The sequence below is a fragment of the Periplaneta americana genome, chromosome 4, assembly GCF_040183065.1.
Source record: "Periplaneta americana isolate PAMFEO1 chromosome 4, P.americana_PAMFEO1_priV1, whole genome shotgun sequence".
Classification (NCBI taxonomy): Eukaryota; Metazoa; Arthropoda; class Insecta; order Blattodea; family Blattidae; genus Periplaneta; species Periplaneta americana.
This window is the reverse complement of record NC_091120.1, coordinates 31,753,425-31,772,821: the sequence shown is the minus strand read 5'-3', so window position 1 is coordinate 31,772,821 and position 19,397 is coordinate 31,753,425. Positions and strand designations below refer to the sequence as shown.

The window sequence follows — 19,397 nt, the reverse complement described above, 5'->3', positions numbered from 1 at the left end:
TACTTTTTTTTATATAATTTTCTTACAGCTTGACTGTTATTTTGTTCATTTTACACAGTGTTTTTTAACTCCTTCAGTTCACATGGAAATAAGTTGTGTCATTATAACGTAATTATTGTTTTATGTACTTGCACAAGTATTGCGTTGCCTTCTGTGTGTATTGCTTCTGATTCAAGAAAGATTTAAACTTTAACTCTGTGTTTAGGTAATGCAATTAGCAGGCGTGGAAGGAGAGCAAGTTTATTTACTTCTTGAAGATCACCAAGTTACTGACATTGCTTTCTTGGACATGGTCAACAGTCTGCTTTCATCAGGAGAAGTAAGTTATGGTGGTGTTCGTTATGTATTCATTGGCATTTTATAATAATTATATGAACACTACATTGATTGAATTTTTTTTACCTGGATTTAGGTTTCGTCTAGTCATAGTAGTTAGAAATATAACACGGACATTTAATATAGTGAGTTCGCAATAAAAATCCGTCTTTTATGTTCTTCTTAGGGTACATCGATAGCCAAATAGCTAGTGTCAGCTTTTCATGCTTGTAACCTGGGTTCGAATCCCGGCAGGGATCAAAGTGGAATTTGTGATGTACAAAGACAGTGCTTGGTGGTAGGTTTTCGTGGGATACTCCCATTTCCCCTACTGGCATTCCACTTTTGGTCCATTAAACAGTCCACACCTGTGGAGTAATGGTCAGCGCGCCTGGCTGTGAAACCAGGTGGCCCGGATTCGAATCCCGGTCAGGGCAAGTTACCTGGTTGAGGTTTTTTCCGGGGTTTTCCCTCAACCCAATACGAGCAAATGCTGGGTAACTTTCGGTGCTAGACCCCGGATTCATTTCACCGGCATTATCACCTTCATTTCATTCAACGCTAAATAACCTAGATGTTGATACAGCATCGTAAAATAACCCAATAAAAAAATCCATTAAACATTATTATTATCATGTGGTGCTTTGTAGTTTGCTGCTGCTGTTATACTCCATTTACAATAGATTTGGTTTTATGTAACTTTTATAAATTTTATTTAGTGGGGCCATAGTACCTCCCCATTTAGTTTCTGCTAGTCTCTTGAGTATATTGCATTTGATATTAACTTAGTTAATAATTTGGTGACAGGATTTTTTTCTCGTTGCCAAACTTTCAGAACGGCCCCGAGGTTCACTCAGCCTCCTATAAAATTGAGTACCGGGTCTTTCCTGGGGGTAAAAGGTGGTCAGAGCGTGGTGCTGACCACACCACCTCATTCTAGTGCCAAGGTCACGGAAAGCATGGGGCTCTACCTCCATGCCCCCCCAAGTGCCTTCAAGGCATGTTACGGGGATACCTTTACCTTTACCTTTTTTTAGTTAATAATTTTATCTGCTTGGTCCTTAAGGGTTAGTTTTCTATTTAAGTTCATTCCTAAATAAATTTCTTGTTGTTTTTCCTGCAATATTGGAGCAAAATTAGTCTCAAGTAATTTATATGATGTTTTTCATATAATCCCTTTCATGAAATTATTCAAGACCATATACATACCGGTATTTAAATTTTTAATGAAATGTTTTCTTTACTTATTCAAAAAGGTACCCGGTTTATATAATGCAGAGGAACTTGAACCAATTGTATCACCTCTGAAAGACATTGCAGCCCAAGAAGGATTCGTGGGCAGCCCAACATCGTATTTTGCAAGTCGTAAGATATTCATATAACAAATTCTTGTAATAATATATATTTTTTATAAAATATATTTTTTTAAATGAAAGGGTTGGCGGGAAGAACGATTGAGGGTCTATAAAATGAAATTTTTAGTTAGAGGTGCCATCTATTGGATTACGTTGAGAACTAATAGAGACTTACATGGTTATTACAAAATCTCTAGGTGCAATAAAAAAAATTAAAAGTAATGACATTACGCATACGAATTAAAGCAGCGTGTTTTAAAGTTTAAAATTCATTTTTCTCTAAAGTTTGTTATTTGGACCCCTCATCGTTTTTTCCGCCAGCCCTTCAAATGTAATATGATTTTGAAAAAGCCTGAATTATTGGCTTCATATTTGAAGGGCTTAGTGGGAGAAGGGAGTGTCCCTCAAAAGTTTGTTTTTGAGATATTTAGCATTTTGTTAGATTCTCTGTAACTTAAGGAAAAGAATGTGAATCACAAAGTCTTTTGGGTAATGTGTTAGGTAGGTATTGCACTAACTTTCTGCAAATGTAGAGCATAATATGTGATTATTATTATAGGAAAATTTCACTTATGATATATTTTACAACAAAGAAAGAAACAAACTTTGAAAGACATTAATCAAAAGACACTCAAATAAGGTTTATTTATTTGTTTGTTTGTTTGTTTAGTCAACTGTCCGAAGACAGGTCTGAACCTCATAAGTAATATAAACAAGGCATCACTTATGAGGCAACTAGCCCAGGAGATAATGGATTATGATTATTGTTCCCTACTTCACATCCATTATCGGATTTCAAATTTAAATAAAAGTTGTGATGAATTGGAGGTAACTTATGAACTTTAATATTGACAGTATGTCTGGACGCTAAGCAGCTTTGATGGGCATTCCATTGGGGTGCTTTGGTTGCATAACTGTGCCTGCTATATTTGGTGGCTTTCCTTTTGTCTGTATATTAGTGACATTACTTTGTCCGTGTGTGTAATATATTCTTGTCCACTGTTTCGTGTCTTCTTTCTGCTGTTTTTCCTTTTTCTGGGATTTCTTTTCCTCTTTTTGCTATTATTTGTCTTATTTTCACCATTCCGTCATTTACAAAAACATTAGTACGGTCGACATCCACCATGTTGCTTGGAAACTCATTGTATCAAAGCTGTTCTCCCATTGGTCAGTTAGGTAAACAGCTGGCCAATCAGAACCAAAGTTTCAAAGAAATGTGGAATACCTCCTTATTCCATTCAGAATTTTGATACAACTTACAAAGATCTTTCATATGTTCATATTTACTTTAAAATGGGACTATCTCTCACTCACACAGCACATTAAACTAACAGTAAATGGACTCAGCTTTCATAATATGGAGTTAATTCATTTTTTACCAAAATGTGGGATACCCCATTATTCCACTAACCCCTTCATTTCTCAAATTTATGTTGTTACAGGTGTTCAGAGGAACTTACATGTTGTGCTCATAATGGATTTTACAAACACACAGTTTATTGTCACGTGTGAAAGTAACCCAGCTCTGTACAAACAGTGCTGTGTCATATGGTTACCTGGTTGGAGTACACCCAGCATGAGAGCAGTTCCTCAACTTCTGCTTTCCAGGTAAATATAGGAATAATACTCAATTGCAACCATAGACGCAAACTGTATAGAGTTATATAGGGCTCTCTCCAATGTTTTCTGGAGTGCGAGAAATAATGGTCATTGCAAAGAGCCTGGTTCGTTTGGAGAGTATAACTGATCCAGTACAGCCAAGTTCAACTTATGACAGAGAAAAGATTGTTGAAAGCAGTTGTGGGTAGGATCCATCACAAAATGTTGTCTGTATTAAGTGAAAACACTTTGTACAAGTGAGAACTGCTGGAAGGTACAAGTGAGAACTGCTGGAAGGACATTGCACAGATTGGACTGCAGTTTCCATGGACATGCGCAGAATTTTCAGTGATCATTCCAAAGACTATTTTCTTGGTAGTCTGTGGTGTATAATTTGTTTCATCCGAAATATTGTGTCAATTTATTATTAATTATCTTATATTTAACTTCTTTATAGGACCAGCCTTATGGTCTAGTGATCAAAGCTTCTGGCTACAGTCCTGTATTCAATTGCTGATGATAATACAGGAATTTTTCCTTAAAGGGAATTGTTCTTGTGTTCGTCCATGGTCTGGAATTGAGGTTAAATTTAGACTTAAGACCTCTCCTGGTGCCACATAATCATATCATCGGGGTAACATAACTACACCTTCCAGGCACCCCAGCCTCAGAAGTGGGTTACATGTGAGCTGCCAGGAGAGAAGACCAGAAAGGTTGAAAGTCAACCCCGTGGCATTGTGGGAAGGGGGAGAGAAACAATTAGCAAGAACAAAATAGAAACGCATAGTGACAGAATCCTGTCTTTACAGATTTCACATAAGTCTGTCCAATTTGCAAAGTTAGACAGACTGAAACTGAAATTCTCAATCATATGTTACTGTACTAGAATGTTCAATACAAAATTCCTTCTAGAGTAAACTGAAGAAATGAATGAATTTCAATGAAGAAAGTCTTCACAGAAATCTTAACCAATCAAAAACTTTGGATACTAGCAGTGGAAATGTACAAGGGACATCATGCCTGAAGTAGTTTCCTAAAGAATTGAAATACATTGCTGAAAACAAGCATCTCATGTTTTGTGTATTATTACAGTCATATTAATTTTTAAATGAAAATACTGACTATTCGATCAGTTTCTAATAATAAACAGACTTGTCATGTAATTCTATAAAAATGTAATGACTTTGCTGTTGTGAGTACAACGGACTTTATGTAGACCTACAGTTCGTAAATATCTAGTGTAATATCGATTGTAATATATGTAAAATTTTTTTTTTTATAGGTCTGGTACAGGAGTAGAAGGTATGTCTAACCGTGAAAAGAGTGCAAGGAGAAGATCATCTGTGAATGAGAGTCTAATTGAAGGCTTTCTAAGAATTCATGAGCATGCATCTGATAAACTGGCAACTCCTCGTCGGTATATTGCATTCATTCACACTTACATGCACATATACACAAAAAAGAAAACTGATATCCAGCAAAGGCAACAACGATTGCAGGTAGTGTGTCACATGCATCAACCTAACACTTAATGACTTGAATCACTCAATTCTATCAAATTATTTTACACAAGGCTGAAGTACGCAGCTCGGTATTTTCAGGATTCTCTATTCTCTGAAACTATTCAACTTTAGTAGCTGGGGAGATATGCGAATGCTTTCACAAAAGATTATGTTGCTACTCTCCAACCGAGTGGTTATATCGCATCTCACTTTCCCCACCCATTTTTGCTGACCTCACTGTAAAGGCTAGTGTCTGAGATGTTAGGCTTTTTCCTGAAAATATTTGCTGTACGGAATTGGAAATCTTCGTAATATTATAACATTGTTTAAAATTTTAAAGAAAAGGGTCCTGTTAAGGGTATATGGACGTAAACGACCACAAATATTATCAGAAAATGCAGACTCTAAATTTCTAAAATTTTAAAAGAAAATGAACTCATAATTGGACAAAAATTACAAGGTACCACAAGAAGACTTATTAGAACTAAAAAATCTGATAAAAGAATAAAAAAAAAATATTATTTATAACATTTTTCAAGCCACTTTTATCAGAGTATGAAAAAAAAAAAAAAAAAAAATCTGCAGTTACTTCATTTGGTAACCATAACATTGTTATGGTCTCTCTGACATCTTTAATATTTTTCCTGCATGTAATAAACACTTATTTCTGAAAAGTAGACTACTCTCAGACATGTAGAGTTGTTTATTTTAATACGATTAATTTTTTATTTGTTCTATATAAAATATATTAAAATTTACATAATGTTTTGTGACCTAATTTTTCTATTTTCAAAGAAATGGGCATTATTGTAGTATACCTTTTTGCATAAGTGCATGTTAAATCAGTGTATAACATTTCAGAATTCTATCTCTAATGGTTGTGGAGTTATGAAATAATACATGTGAAAATTTTCAAATTTTGGAAAATTTAATTTAAAATAAAAAGTGAATTCTTAAAAATATCATTAGTAACCGTTTTACACTTTTATCAGATATTTAAGTTATAATAAGTCTTGTTATGGTACCTTGTAATTTTTGGCCAATTGCGAGTTCATTTCCTTATAAAATTCTAGAAATTTAGAGTTTGCATTTTCTGATAATAATTGTGGTTGTTCACATACATATACCCTTAAGTAAATAACTGTAATGTGATTTCTCCGGTTCGACGACCTTGCGACATAACCACTCAGTCGGATAGTATTGAAGACAATGTCAGTAACTTTCTCATTGAGTGATGGTGGTGATGATAATAATGATGATGGTGACATAATAGAGAACTGTAAACTCATTTCACCAGCATTATCACCGTCTCATTCAGACGCTAAATAACCTTAGATGTTGATAAAGCGTCGTAAAATAACCTACTAAAATAAAAAAATAAATATCATATATTTTATGTGAGATTTTCCGAATGAAGTATTTTTGTTTTCAATTGGGAAACCATTGTGCTAATACGAATTTTGGGCAAGAGAGTGAAAGATCTAATGTAAGAAGTCATGGTTAAGAGATTTAGAGAGAGAGTAATGTAAAGGAAGTAATTTTGGAAAATATGTTTACATGTGCTTGCGTTATGTAGGCAGGTGTATCGAAGCTGACAGAAGCTCGACAGGTGGTAGATGCGCTGAAGTCTCAGGCAGCAGGACAGGAGCAAAAATTGGCAGAAAAGCAGGCAAAAGCCAACTCTGCTCTTCAGATGATTACAGAAACGATGCGCAATGCCAATACTCACAAAGTAGAAATGGAGTCTCTCAAAGAACAAACAGAAAGGGAAAATCTGCAGCTCATGGGAAGGTAGGTTATTATATATTAATGTCAAGATATTTGTAGTTACATTATTGTTCTGAGCAAAAGAATAAATTACTTCATTTGACCCTTTATTTGTTGTCATAATTTTACCCAGTATTTCTGTCATGCGAAGACTTGTTTTTATTTTGTTTAGCTTTTAATTGAAGTGTTTACTCAGCTTCAGTGAGATAAAATGAAGATTGTGATTATTATTCAGCTTCAATGACAAAGTATATGATTATGTCTCGTGACCAGAATATTGTACGAAATGGAACTATAAAAACTGGAGATTTATCCTTCGAAGAGGTGGAAAAATTCAAATATCTTGGAGCAACAGTAACAAATAGAAATGACACTCGGGAGGAAATTAAACGCAGAATAAATATGGGAAATGCGTGTTATTATTCGGTTGAGAAGCTCTTATCATCCAGTCTGCTGTCCAAAAATCTGAAAGTTAGAATTTATAAAACAGTTATATTACCGGTTCTTCTGTATGGTTGTGAAACTTGAACTCTCACTCTGAGAGAGGAACATAGGTTAAGGGTGTTTGAGAATAAGGTGCTTAGGAAAATATTTGGGGCTAAGTGGGTTGAAGTTACAGGAGAATGGAGAAAGTTACACAACACAGAACTGCACGCATTGTATTCTTCACCTGACATAATTAGGAACATTAAATCCAGATGTTTGAGATGGGCAGGGCATGTAGCACGTATGGGCGAATCCAGAAATCCATATAGAGTGTTAGTTGGGAGACCGGAAGGAAAAAGACCTTTAGGGAGGCCGGGACGTAGATGGGAGGATAATATTAAAATGGATTTGAGGGAGGTGGGGTATGATGATAGAGACTGGATTAATCTTGCACAGGATAGGGACTGCTAGTGGGCTTATGTGAGGGCGGCAATGAACCTTCGGGTTCCTTAAAAGCCATTTGTAAGTAAGTAAGTAAGTTACGAATTACTGAAAAGTCTAACCGAAATGAAGATCTCAGTATACAAGCAATGGAGATGAAACAGAAAACCTAGTGACTGCTAGTCCTTCAGATCATAAGGATGATGTGCAAAATGTGATATTCACGTGTTTATATTGTAGAGTAGTAGGGGTTTTCTCTGGGATCTCTAGTTCCCTTGTGACATTCCAAAAAATCTTCAGCACCATCTCATCTCATCTCATCTCATCGTGGGTGTAGTCAGGGCTGGACAAAATACTGACATCCAAGTATTTCAAATACAAATACAAAATACTTCAAAAAATTGTATTTGAAATACAAATACAAAATACTTTAAAAAAATTAACTAAAATACATTTGTATTTCAAATACTCAAAATACATTTGTATTTCAAATACTCGATACAATATATAGACCTAAAGAAATAAGAATGTTACTGAAAATCTAAAATATTATTTTAACATTAAAAGTATTTTTACCTCGAAGTTTTATATCAACACTGTAACTGAACATTCTTCCTTTATCCAGACAGCAATGAAATTATGCCATATATGAATAATTACTGCTCCCTTAAAAAAAAAAAAAAAAAGTTTCTCAAAACGTTCATCAAATACCGGTAAGGATCTCCTTGTTATAAATCAATAAATCCTGCAAAACAGAACAGTCTTTCTACAGGCGCAGAGGAACACAAACTTGTATTATGCTTTATAAAAGCTTGTTTCATTGTTGGGTAATTCTCTAGAGAGCACAGGGTTGTCCCTTTGCCATTGAAGAATTGTATGAGCTCATACTCTGCAGTAGATAAGTTCTTTTCTTTTTGCTTTTCAAAGTCTGTTGTACTTGAATTGAAAATATAAAAATTGTTTTCGTCTGAAGTGACGAAAGGTGTAGCAGAGAACTGCTCAGCTGATTTCACGCACATATTCTGTATCCTCTTCTTATCATATGATGAGGCAGTGTCAGGCAGCCATCTCATCTTCAATGATTGGTGGAAGCAAGCTGCCAAAATAGCTCAATTTGTTTCTGGGATCAGATCAAACATCGCTTTAATTCTTGAATGAAAGCGAACTTATTAGGATTGGAGTTACTTGGAATAGATGGCGTAGATTGCTAGATAACAGAATATGTAATCTGTTTTTGAGGGAAATTAATGTGGACAAAAGTTGGCTGTAATAGCACATCTTCTCATTTTGTATTAAATCAAAGGCTACAGCAGTGGGTTTCAGAACTGCACAATATTCTTCAAGATACTGAAACTCAACATCATTGAAGGTTGACAATCCCAGTTTTTCACATTTACTGTTATGGGCAGGGCATGTAGCACGTATGGGCGAATCCAGAAATGCATATAGAGTGTTAGTTGAGAGGCCGGAGGGAAAAAGACCTTTAGGGAGGCCGAGACGTAGATGGGAAGATAGTATTAAAATTGATTTGAGGGAGGTGGGATATGATGATAGAGAATGGATTAATCTTGCTCAGGATAGGGACCAATGGCGGGCTTATGTGAGGGCGGCAATGAACCTCCGAGTTCCTTAAAAGCCAGTAAGTAAGTTAGTAAGTACTGTTTTTATATCATGTTTGAATTGCAACATTTGAGAGATTGAGTCATAAAGAGAATTCCATCGAGTTGGGCAAGGAAACTTTAATATTTCAAGACATCTGATCTAATTTCTGAGGATTTGGGTCTCCTAAACGCATTCCATAATGCTGAACATTTAGCAAGTGTTGGGTGGTGGATCCTTGATGCTGTTGGAGATTTCTTTATGGCATTGAGGAAATCAGTTGTGGCAAGAAACTATGTGTATGGCTAGCACATCTGAAATGGGTAGGCAAATAAGACAAAAGTTCATTCTTCAAATTCAAATCCAAAGCTTGAAGGACAAGAAGAAGAAAAAAAGTATTTTGAGTATTTGAAATACAAAATACATCAATTTTATGTATTTAAATACAAAATACTTTCGAAAATCCTTACGAATTACAAAATACAAAATACAAATGTACGAGGGGAATCCAGGAAATAACGACCGTTCGTGCATACCCGCCGCGCAGTTGACTCCCCTTCCTTGTTTGAAGGTCAACTGGCTTCCTTAACATGGGTTCTCATAATGTTGTGAGTACTGGTTGCAACAAGTCGCCATTGTGCATTTTGTGTTACTTCAAAATGAACGACGTGATTGATAATCCCGCCGACTGTGAGGTGAGGAGTGTGATTCGATTTTTGAATGCCCGACATTTGAAATCTGCAGAAATTTACCGGCAATTGAAAGAAGTGTATGGTGATACTGTAATGAATGAAAGAAATGTGAGAAAATGGTGCGAGTTTCATCGTGGACATTTGTTCGCCCATTGTTGAACATTGCAACCAGTACTCACAACATTATGAGAACACATGTTAAGGAAGCCAGTTGACCTTCAAACAAGGAAGGGGAGTCAGCTGCGCGGCGGGTATGCGCGAACGGTCGTTATTTCCTGGATCCCCCTCGTATTTCAAATACATGTATTTCAAATACTGCCCAGCCCTGGGTGTAGTGTAGACCAGCCTCCTATGGTGCATCCTGGGTAACAACTCTTATTGGTAAATTGGTCTCAAAAAGGAAACAAAAACGAGTAAAATCGTATTAAAGTTTTTTGTTTGAAATGTCTCAAAGAATAATATCCCCCTGAAATTAATGACTACTTATGGTTCACTCTGTATAAAGAGTGATCACAGTACATACATTAATTTAGTTTTTCTTTTTTCTCTTCAGGAAAAAGGCTATTGATGAAGAGCTGGCAGAGATTGAACCACTGATTCAAGAAGCAAGTGCTGCAGTGGGAAACATCAAGTCTGAGTCATTGTCTGAAATTCGTTCATTACGTGCTCCTCCAGACATTATTCGAGACATCTTGGAGGGTGTTCTGAGACTCATGGGCATTCTCGACACTTCGTGGAATAGCATGAAGACTTTTCTGGCTAAGAGAGGAATAAAGGAAGAAATCAGGTAATACTGAGATAATATTTTATTTCTATGTTGAAAATTAAGTTCTTGATTTCAGAATACGAATATGTATAAATATTGAGTTATTGTTTTAAATTCAATTTTTACATAAAAATATGTTGATTGTTTGTTGTTATAAGGTCATTCGATGCACGTAGAATAAATCCAGAAAGTCGTCAGGCAGTGGAGAAGTTGCTAGTTGAAAGGAAAGAGTCATTTGATCCCAAGAATGCCCGTCGAGCCTCGGTAGCTGCTGCCCCACTGGCATCGTGGGTGACTGCAAACGTACGGTATTCGTATGTATTAGAAAAGATTCGACCTCTTGAAAGGGAACAATCAAAACTACAACAGAACTTGAGGCTAGCTGAGCAGCAAATTGGAAAACTGAGTACAGGCCTCACAGACGTTGACAAAGCTGTATCTGAATTGAAAGATCAATTGAATACTTACACGAAAGAGGCTGCTGAAATCGAAATCCATTTAAACAAAGCGCAGGAAACCATCAATGCTGCAGAGGGATTGGTTGGAAAACTGAATGATGAATATGAAAGATGGAAAAGCCAGGTAAAAAGTAAAAATGAGGCAGTATTCTGATTTCTGTAGAAAATCCTCATTCATTCATTCATTCATCCATTCATCCATCAATTAATTCATTTCATTCATTCATAGTGTTCTGCCAAAGGGCAGGTCTTCCACTACAAACCCAACATTCTCCAATTTTTCCTATTTTCCACCTTTTTCTTAGTCTCCCCATATAAATTAACATAATATTGCAATTTACATTATGAAAAGCAAAGATTTGCTTGTATTTGGCTTGTACTCGTACATTGTATTATTTTAAATAGATTTGGATGTACAGCTGTCAAAAGAAAAAGTGGCCGCTTTCCTGGAACAAAGTTGCCTTCGGGTATCTTCGCTACAATTCGGAGACAGACGATGTTACATGTTATTGGACCACGTTGCCTGATATCTACAGTTATAATTGAAGTATTCTGTGTGTTATCGATAGCATAATGGTAGCGTTCAGGCCTCTTATTCATGAGGTCCTGCGTTCGACTACAACCACGTGCTTTTTATGTTCTTTTTTGGTCTGTTTTTGAGAGAGACAAACTATACATAATGGCTCCTTTCTCTTTTACGATTATTTTAGTAATTAACATCAGGTTCATTAATATATTATGCCATGACTTTATCTTTATGATATTGTGGCTGCAAATGGAAAGAAAAAAGATTTTATTCTCAATAAAATATCTTTCGTGGCATAAACAAAACAAATTTACTGGCGTCGGCCTTAAAACATTCAAACAATTAAGCGTTCAAAAAACAAAACAAAAAGCCACAATTCAATATTTAGTCTATCTTCCTCTTATCTCGATCATCTTGCAGTCGAGTGGGCATGGAATTGACTAGTCTTTGCAAATAGCGACTGTTTTTAGACACGATATTCCAGGCATTCTGAACATACATACATAAGTGTTCTGTCCATGGGCAGGTCTTTCATTGCAAACCCAGCAATCTCCAATCTTTCCTATTTTCTGCCTTCCTCTTAGTCTCCGCATATGATCCACATATCCTAATGTCGTCTATTATTCTTTTCAACCAGAGACCCAACCAGTTACTTTTTATCTTTCTAATCAGTTTCAGCATCATTCTTTCTTCACTCACTTTTTCAAACACAATTTTATTTCTTATTCTATCTTTCCACTTCACACGAACCGTTCTTCTCCACATCCACATTTCAAATGCTTCAATTCGTTTCTCTTCATTTCGTCGTAATGTCCATGTTCCTTCCCCATACAATGCCACACTCCACACAAAGCACTTCACTAGTCTCTTCCTTAGTTCTTTTTCCAGAGGTCCGCAGAGGTCTATTAAAAGCTTCCTTTGTTCATGTTTGCAGTTTTTCTTGGGAAGGATAGGCCTAAATGCGGTAACATCCCGTTGCTTTCCGCACACAACTATCTCTTTCGCATCTTATTACATTCCAGGGGGCCCAAGCGTGGAGATGAGGAGAGTGGATTTGACTAATTGGGCCCTCCGGACTTCACCGAAAGTCACGGCAAGGGTTAAATATTAATTCTATCAGGATGTTTGACCCTATCAGAGACCGGGAAATCTCAATTAGCCTTTGCCCCCCGCATCCTGGACTAGCTTCTACGAATCATCAGAAAATCTTAGAGTGTGATTGGGCCAATTTTTCCGAAAATGTTTCCACACTTTTGCCCTCGTAGCTCAGCGGACGAACGTCGGAATTTAGATGTCAACGTCTCAGGTTCAATTCCTCGTTACTCCTTTTCATTTTATTGTGGTTCAAGATAGTATAATGTAATAATACAAAAAGAAAAATTAATAGCAGTATTATGCAACTGGATTTTTCCAAACCTAATATTAAATTTATGTTATTTATATCGCTAAAGAACAATTACAATATAAATAACTTGAATATTATTTATACAGTATCACTAAAGAACGATAACACAATATAAATGATAAATATCGGTTTGTTTAATTAATATAAGATATTATATAATACGTATTTAATTATCTAAATAAAATAACCTATTTTACAAAGAAAGATGGTTATTTGTGTTATAATAATTACCTGCATAAAATATAGATTATTTATATTGCGAAAGAACAATAACAATATAAATAACTTGAATATTATTTTATAATGCTAATGAAGGAAAACAGAATATAAATGATAACTTGAATATTATTTATATCGCTAAAGAACGATAACAATATAAAAAACGTGAATATTATTCATATCGGAATTTCACAGATTTATTACAGATGTATTTAAGAAATTGTAGAATAATTGTAATTAGTAACAGTGTCCTATTTATTCTTCTTGGAGCCAAATTTGTAACTTTTAAAAGTGTGTCTACTATGTTGAAGTGTATGTGTTGCAACGGATGCTTGATTTGTTATGTATGTGAGTCAGTTATGGGATGCTTGATGTTGTCGCAATGTCGTAATTATAGTTTGATTGTGTTTGTGTGACTATTGTGTATTAATTTATGATATATGGTACGGGAAGCTGCATATTTGTGTTATAGAAGTGTTACGTATGTGTGTTGTTAATGTTTTTGTATGTTTCAAATTGATAACTGATATTTGTTTTGCAATCGCAATGCCTAATTTACAGATTGTTTATGTTTTGTTTACATCGCGTAAGCTAATTTAATTTTCTTTTCCATTTCTCTTTATGCTTATCTTTTTTTGTGTATAAAACTATAGCCCTAACATACATATGTAAAATAGGGCTAACCCCCATTGGAGATACTGTAGCTACAATAGTAATAATTATTATTCATATCGTTATAAAACGATAACAGAATACAAATGATGACTTGAATTTTATTCATATCTCTAAAGAACGATAACAAAATATAAATAACGTGATATCCATCAAGAACAATAACTGGATATAAATGATAATTTGAATATCATTTACATCGCTAAAGAACGATTAAAAAATAAAATGAAAACTTGAAGAAGGCGCGAACCCCGAACCTTTGAATCATTAAACAAGCACTCTACCGCTGGTCTGCGAGGAGCAGATATGGAACACTTTCATAGTTCCGGAACTGCTTGTACAAGCACATGCATCGTGTAACATCGCCGCGACCCGAAGTGGACTTTGAAAATATTCGCTGTTCACGAGTGCGGCCACTTTTTTTTTTGACAGCTGTACAGTCTGGTTCTTGTTTGTCATCCATTATTATTCAATTTATTTCTGTTGTGAACAATTTATCTTCTTTTACCTATTGTGACATTTTAGCTACGTCCTGAACCATCATAGGGTTCATATAGAACTGTTTAAAATGCTGAAAAGTATAAACCACGTAAAAGCAAATCAATAGCATTATCAAGGAATTACTGTTCTTCACATTACAACATGTACATAGTGTGAATTGAAGGAATTGAACTGCTCTAAATCTGCAATTACTAAAGGCATAGCTTAAGTACAGAGTGATTATTTAGTCCTGACAGCTCGGCGACGCGAAAGAGGGGAAATAATAGGAGTAGTGGGGAGAGCTCTGGAGTAGAGATAGGGGCGAGCGGTCGGTAAAGGAATGCAGTGCAGATTAATTGTACTAGAAACATACCACTCTACCGCACGCATGACATCCAATCACTCCAAAGGCAAGCGAGTGACTAACCCAAACACCCCTTAGTGTAACTAAATGGACTCACCTGACCCAGGCGCACATCCCTGGCGACTGTCAGGACTAAATAATCGTACTGTATATATACGATTTTTAGTGTAAATTTAAGTTAAATTAGTTACGATCAAAAACTTAAATGTTAAAAGTTTCTCGAAATTCTCGGAACTTAAATACATTCCTTTAACTTGGACATTTATTTCATCTTCTGACATTTAGGGAATAATGGTATAGTTAATTTATCAGTCACACAATGTTTTATTTTTTTGTTTCCTTAGTTGTAGCTTTTTATATGCCATACAATTTTTTTTAACTAATATATGACACTCAGGAGGAAATTAAACGCAGAATAAATATGGGAAATGCATGTTATTATTCGGTTGAGAAGCTTTTATCATCTAGTCTGCTGTCAAAAAATCTGAAAGTTAGAATTTATAAAACAGTTATATTACCAGTTGTTCTGTATGGTTGTGAAACTTGGACTCTCACTCTGAGAGAGGAACATAGGTTAAGGGTGTTTGAGAATAAGGTGCTTTGGGAAATATTTGGGGCTAAGCGGGATGAAGTTACAGGAGAATGGAGAAAGTTACACAACGCAGAACTGCACACATTGTATTCTTCACCTGACATAATTATGAACATTAAATCCAGACGTTTGAGATGGGCAGGGCATGTAGCACGTATGGGCGAATCCAGAAATGCATATAGAGTGTTAGTTGGGAGACCGGAGGGAAAAAGACCTTTGGGGAGGCCGAGACGTAGATGAGAGGATAATATTAAAATGGATTTGAGGGAGGTGGGATATGATGATAGAGACTGGATTAATCTTGCACAGGATAGGGACTGATGGCGGGCTTATGTGAGGGCGGCAATGAACCTTCGGGTACCTTAAAAGCCATTTGTAAGTAAGTAAGTAAGTAAGTAAGTAAATGGTGGGTACTTGAAGGTTCGTCATTCACCCATATGAAGCGAATTGTGTAGATCAATTTACCGATGAGAGTCGTTGCCCAGGGTGCGCCATAGGAGGTTGGTCTTTGCTACACCTGTAATGAGATAGATGGTGATCGAGATTTGTTGTGGTGCCACAAGGAAACCGGAGCTTCCCGAGAAAACACCTGTGTTACCTGAACCACGGGTTTGCCCGACACAAGTGGGTGCACCGGGTATCGAACTCGGTCCACAGGATTAAAAATCTAGTGCTGTTTATATACAAATGTAGGAAAAAACTTAAAATTATATTACCAACAGTGGTGATTCTAGAAAGAAAAAATCATGAGGGCTTTGACTCTTAAAACAGACTTGCACTTTTAACTAGTTACTCTTTAACAAAAATAATATAAATAACATTATACCATCAATGGAAATTTACGTATTTAAGCTTTATTTATATTTTTGTTTATTAACATAAATGGTATCTTTCTTATTAACAATCACCAAAACTACCCACTAATTGTCACCACTAATTAATTAATAAAATAAAATAAAAAAAACTTAACCATGCAATTATATGGTTTTGTTGTATCCTTTTGTTTTTAATATAATGCATAACTGAATATATTGCATGTTTTTTTTGTTTTTGAATTTTAATTGAGGTTTATCAGCAATAATGAGAGTTCTCAAAGTGTCAGTACAGTCTTTATTTGGCAGTGAACACAACTGTAACCGAAACATTTGTTTGCAGCTGACCGAGTTATCTCAGGACCTGAGACAGTTGCCTGTCAACTCTCTGTTGGCTGCAGCCTTCATCACTTACCTGTCATTAGCACCAGAGGACCAACGTCGGACACTTATGACAGAGTGGCAAGAGCTCTTGGGAGTGAATAATTTCTCCTTCACAACTTTTCTGGGATCTGAGAAAGAACAACTCCAGTGGCTGTCAGAAGGACTTCCATCTGACCAACTATCTGTGCAGAATGCTCTTATCATACTTAAGGTATTAATAATCATCACCTTAACTTGAAAATTGCTGAAGATGGAATAATATTTAAACTTGACTCAAGCATACTTATGCTGAATTTCAATGTATTGTATAGTATCTTGTTTTCTGAGAGTTGCGTTATTTTGTGGTCATATAGTGGTGTTATATAAGTTAATACCAGTCTGTTTCTACATAGCTCTGTGGAAAGCATCGGTGAAATTGACACAATGTTAAAATTAAAACTTAGTAGCTTATTGTTAGAATTAAAAGTAGTAATATTTAGTGTAGTCATCATAACATTAATAAGAATCATACAGTAACAAATGTACCTTTCAATGATACGAACTGTTCATGCTTTTTAGTAAAATGCTTTCGATCATTATACACCTTCAAAGAGGACAGTATTTTATTGCATATTACGCAATCCATATTTTTATCTTTGTATGCAATAAAATAATTCATGCCCCATTCTTCTTTAAATGCCCTTGCTTCTTTTCTCTACATCGTACTGTAGTGGTGCGTAAGGTTACTGAAATTCTGTCACTATATTGATTATCCACTGCTAAGTCATGGTAGAAGGAGAAAGAAGACACGAAATGTTATGACGTATCTGGCCCTGGAGACCTTGACTTAAACATAGGTTGGATTTTAGTGTTTTTATTTAACTTTGTCCACATCTTTCATAAAGGATGCTAGGATGTATAGTCGCGATGCTGTTATTCCCGGCGTGACTCCTCCTTTTTGCTTACGTCTTAGGAAGTCAAGGCTCTATAAAGTCTAGGTAGGTAGTATCGTTCGCCATTTTTGTTCTTTCATTGCCGAGCTACCAAACGAGGGATCTATTTGCCACACCATTAAACATTATCATGTCGTAGCTCCTATAATAATAAATCAAACGCACTGTAATTCAGCAAATAATTGAGCGGCAAATAACGTTTTCATGTGCTTTCTGTGAACGCCAACGATAGAGCTAAAATGGCGGGCGATTATATTAAGTATTTATCGAGCCTTAAGAAATGAATCAGCGAATCACAAGACGCACGCGTTTAAATGTAGCCGACCTGCAACGTGATTGGCTGCTGGAAATTAGAGCGATGGGACTATAGTATTATTATTATTTATTTTTTTTTTTTTTTAGTAAACTTGTTTGTAAAGCATAGAAGTAATACATAAGTGTACTATTTATTTTTTCTTTGTGTGGTCCACACCTGTGGAGTAACGGTTAGCATGTCTGGCCACGAAACCAGGTGGCTCAGGTTCGAGTCCTGGTCGGGACAAGTTACCTGGTTGAGGTTTTCTCCAGGATTTTCCCTCAACTTAATATGAGCAAATGCTGGGTAACTGTCGGTGCTGGATCCCGGACTCATTTCACCGGCATTATCACCTTCATCTCATTCAGATGCTAAATAACCTAAGATGTTGATAAAGCGTCGTAAAATAACCTACTAAAATTTCTTTGTGTGTTTTGGCAGCTTGCTTGTTTGGAAGCTGGGGTGAGTGATCATGTATCATTAAGTGTAATGTGTAATCATTTGATAAATGTCCTCTCAAAATTAAAATTTCGTTTTCTCTGTATGCACACTTATCTTTTTTTTTTTATTCATTCTCATTTTATAGACATCACTGCGTCCTTTCCTAGTCGACCCTTCTTCACAGGCTTCTGAATGGCTGAAGAAACATTTACAGAGCCATACTGTTGAAGTCGTGTCACAGCATAGTGATAGATTCACCACTACTTTGGAACTTGCAATCAGGTACCTAATTTGAATTTTTGGGTGTGTGTTACATTTTTATAATCATATGAATCTAGTGGTTACATGTTTGTTTCTAGACTCGAAGTATGCAGGCTCAATTCCAGCTGAGGTTGTTAAATCATAAGGTAGAAACAAATGTAACAGGATAATTTTATTGTTAAGAAGTTAATGTCGTAACCTCGACTCAAACAGCGCACATTGTTGGATCTCCACAACAGATAGAAAAGAAAAAGGCTGCCTGTACAAAATTGCAAGATTGTAAAATTAAAAATTAAAGCTCGAAAGGAAGATTATCGAAAAATTGAGTAACCTTTGGCCTTTAGTAGATAGTACTTGGCTGGTACAGGAGATATGAGTGCAGGTATTCACGGAAGATGGGTATATTTGTGTAGGTGCTGTGGAGATCTGTGTGAGTAGTTTGAGGAGAAGTTTCGACATGAGCTCATTAACATTATTGTCTTTAGAGACAATTAATATTAGTTACCCTCCACAAAACTGGCTTAATTTATACACCGACGGATCCTTGATCTCCAGAGAACAAGGTGCCGGTGCAGGTGTTACATGCTGTCTCTTCTCACTTTATAGATCTCTTGGATATGGAACAACAAGTTTTGATGGTGAAATCATTGCAATAAGTGAATGTCACAGGAATCTTCTATGCCACATCAATAAATTTAGGAATGCAGTTATATTGTCAGACTCCAAAGTAGCTATTCTATCAATCGTCTCTAAACACACACCTTCATCTCAGACAGCAGAAATAACTAATATGCTCTCTCAATTAATATTACTCAATAAAAGAATTGTATTCCAATGGATACCATCCCCTTGTGGAATCCTGGGAAACGAGAATGCGGATGCTTTAGGAAAGAAGGGCAGCACTGCTACTTACAGACCTGTTACTAAATCTACGTATTACTCTGTGAAGAGATTTATTAAATCTACATACTTAGACTTCAACAAACAAAATTTGATAACTCAATCCCAAGGGAAAATATGGAACTCTCTGCATCAAAATCCACAGTTAATTCCCGATTTACCACGAAAATCGTCTGTAGCTGCATTTAGATTGG

At 35.8% G+C, this 19,397-nt stretch overlaps 1 protein-coding gene across 2 annotated transcripts in view; it reads left to right on the top strand.

Moving 5' to 3' along the window:
• btv (dynein cytoplasmic heavy chain beethoven) overlaps positions 1 to 19,397 on the top strand; it is a 131,920-nt gene that overhangs the window by 79,820 nt on the left and 32,703 nt on the right. Inside the window, exons 50-59 of one of the 2 annotated variants that reach the window (XM_069823108.1) lie at positions 206 to 319; positions 1,572 to 1,680; positions 3,113 to 3,278; positions 4,552 to 4,768; positions 6,348 to 6,562; positions 10,250 to 10,483; positions 10,621 to 11,044; positions 16,334 to 16,585; positions 18,043 to 18,063; positions 18,188 to 18,324. In XM_069823108.1, the coding sequence (XP_069679209.1) occupies positions 206 to 319; positions 1,572 to 1,680; positions 3,113 to 3,278; positions 4,552 to 4,768; positions 6,348 to 6,562; positions 10,250 to 10,483; positions 10,621 to 11,044; positions 16,334 to 16,585; positions 18,043 to 18,063; positions 18,188 to 18,324 (1,889 nt within the window). The remainder of the gene's footprint in view (positions 1 to 205; positions 320 to 1,571; positions 1,681 to 3,112; positions 3,279 to 4,551; positions 4,769 to 6,347; positions 6,563 to 10,249; positions 10,484 to 10,620; positions 11,045 to 16,333; positions 16,586 to 18,042; positions 18,064 to 18,187; positions 18,325 to 19,397) is intronic. The other variant, XM_069823110.1, reaches the window with a different exon arrangement.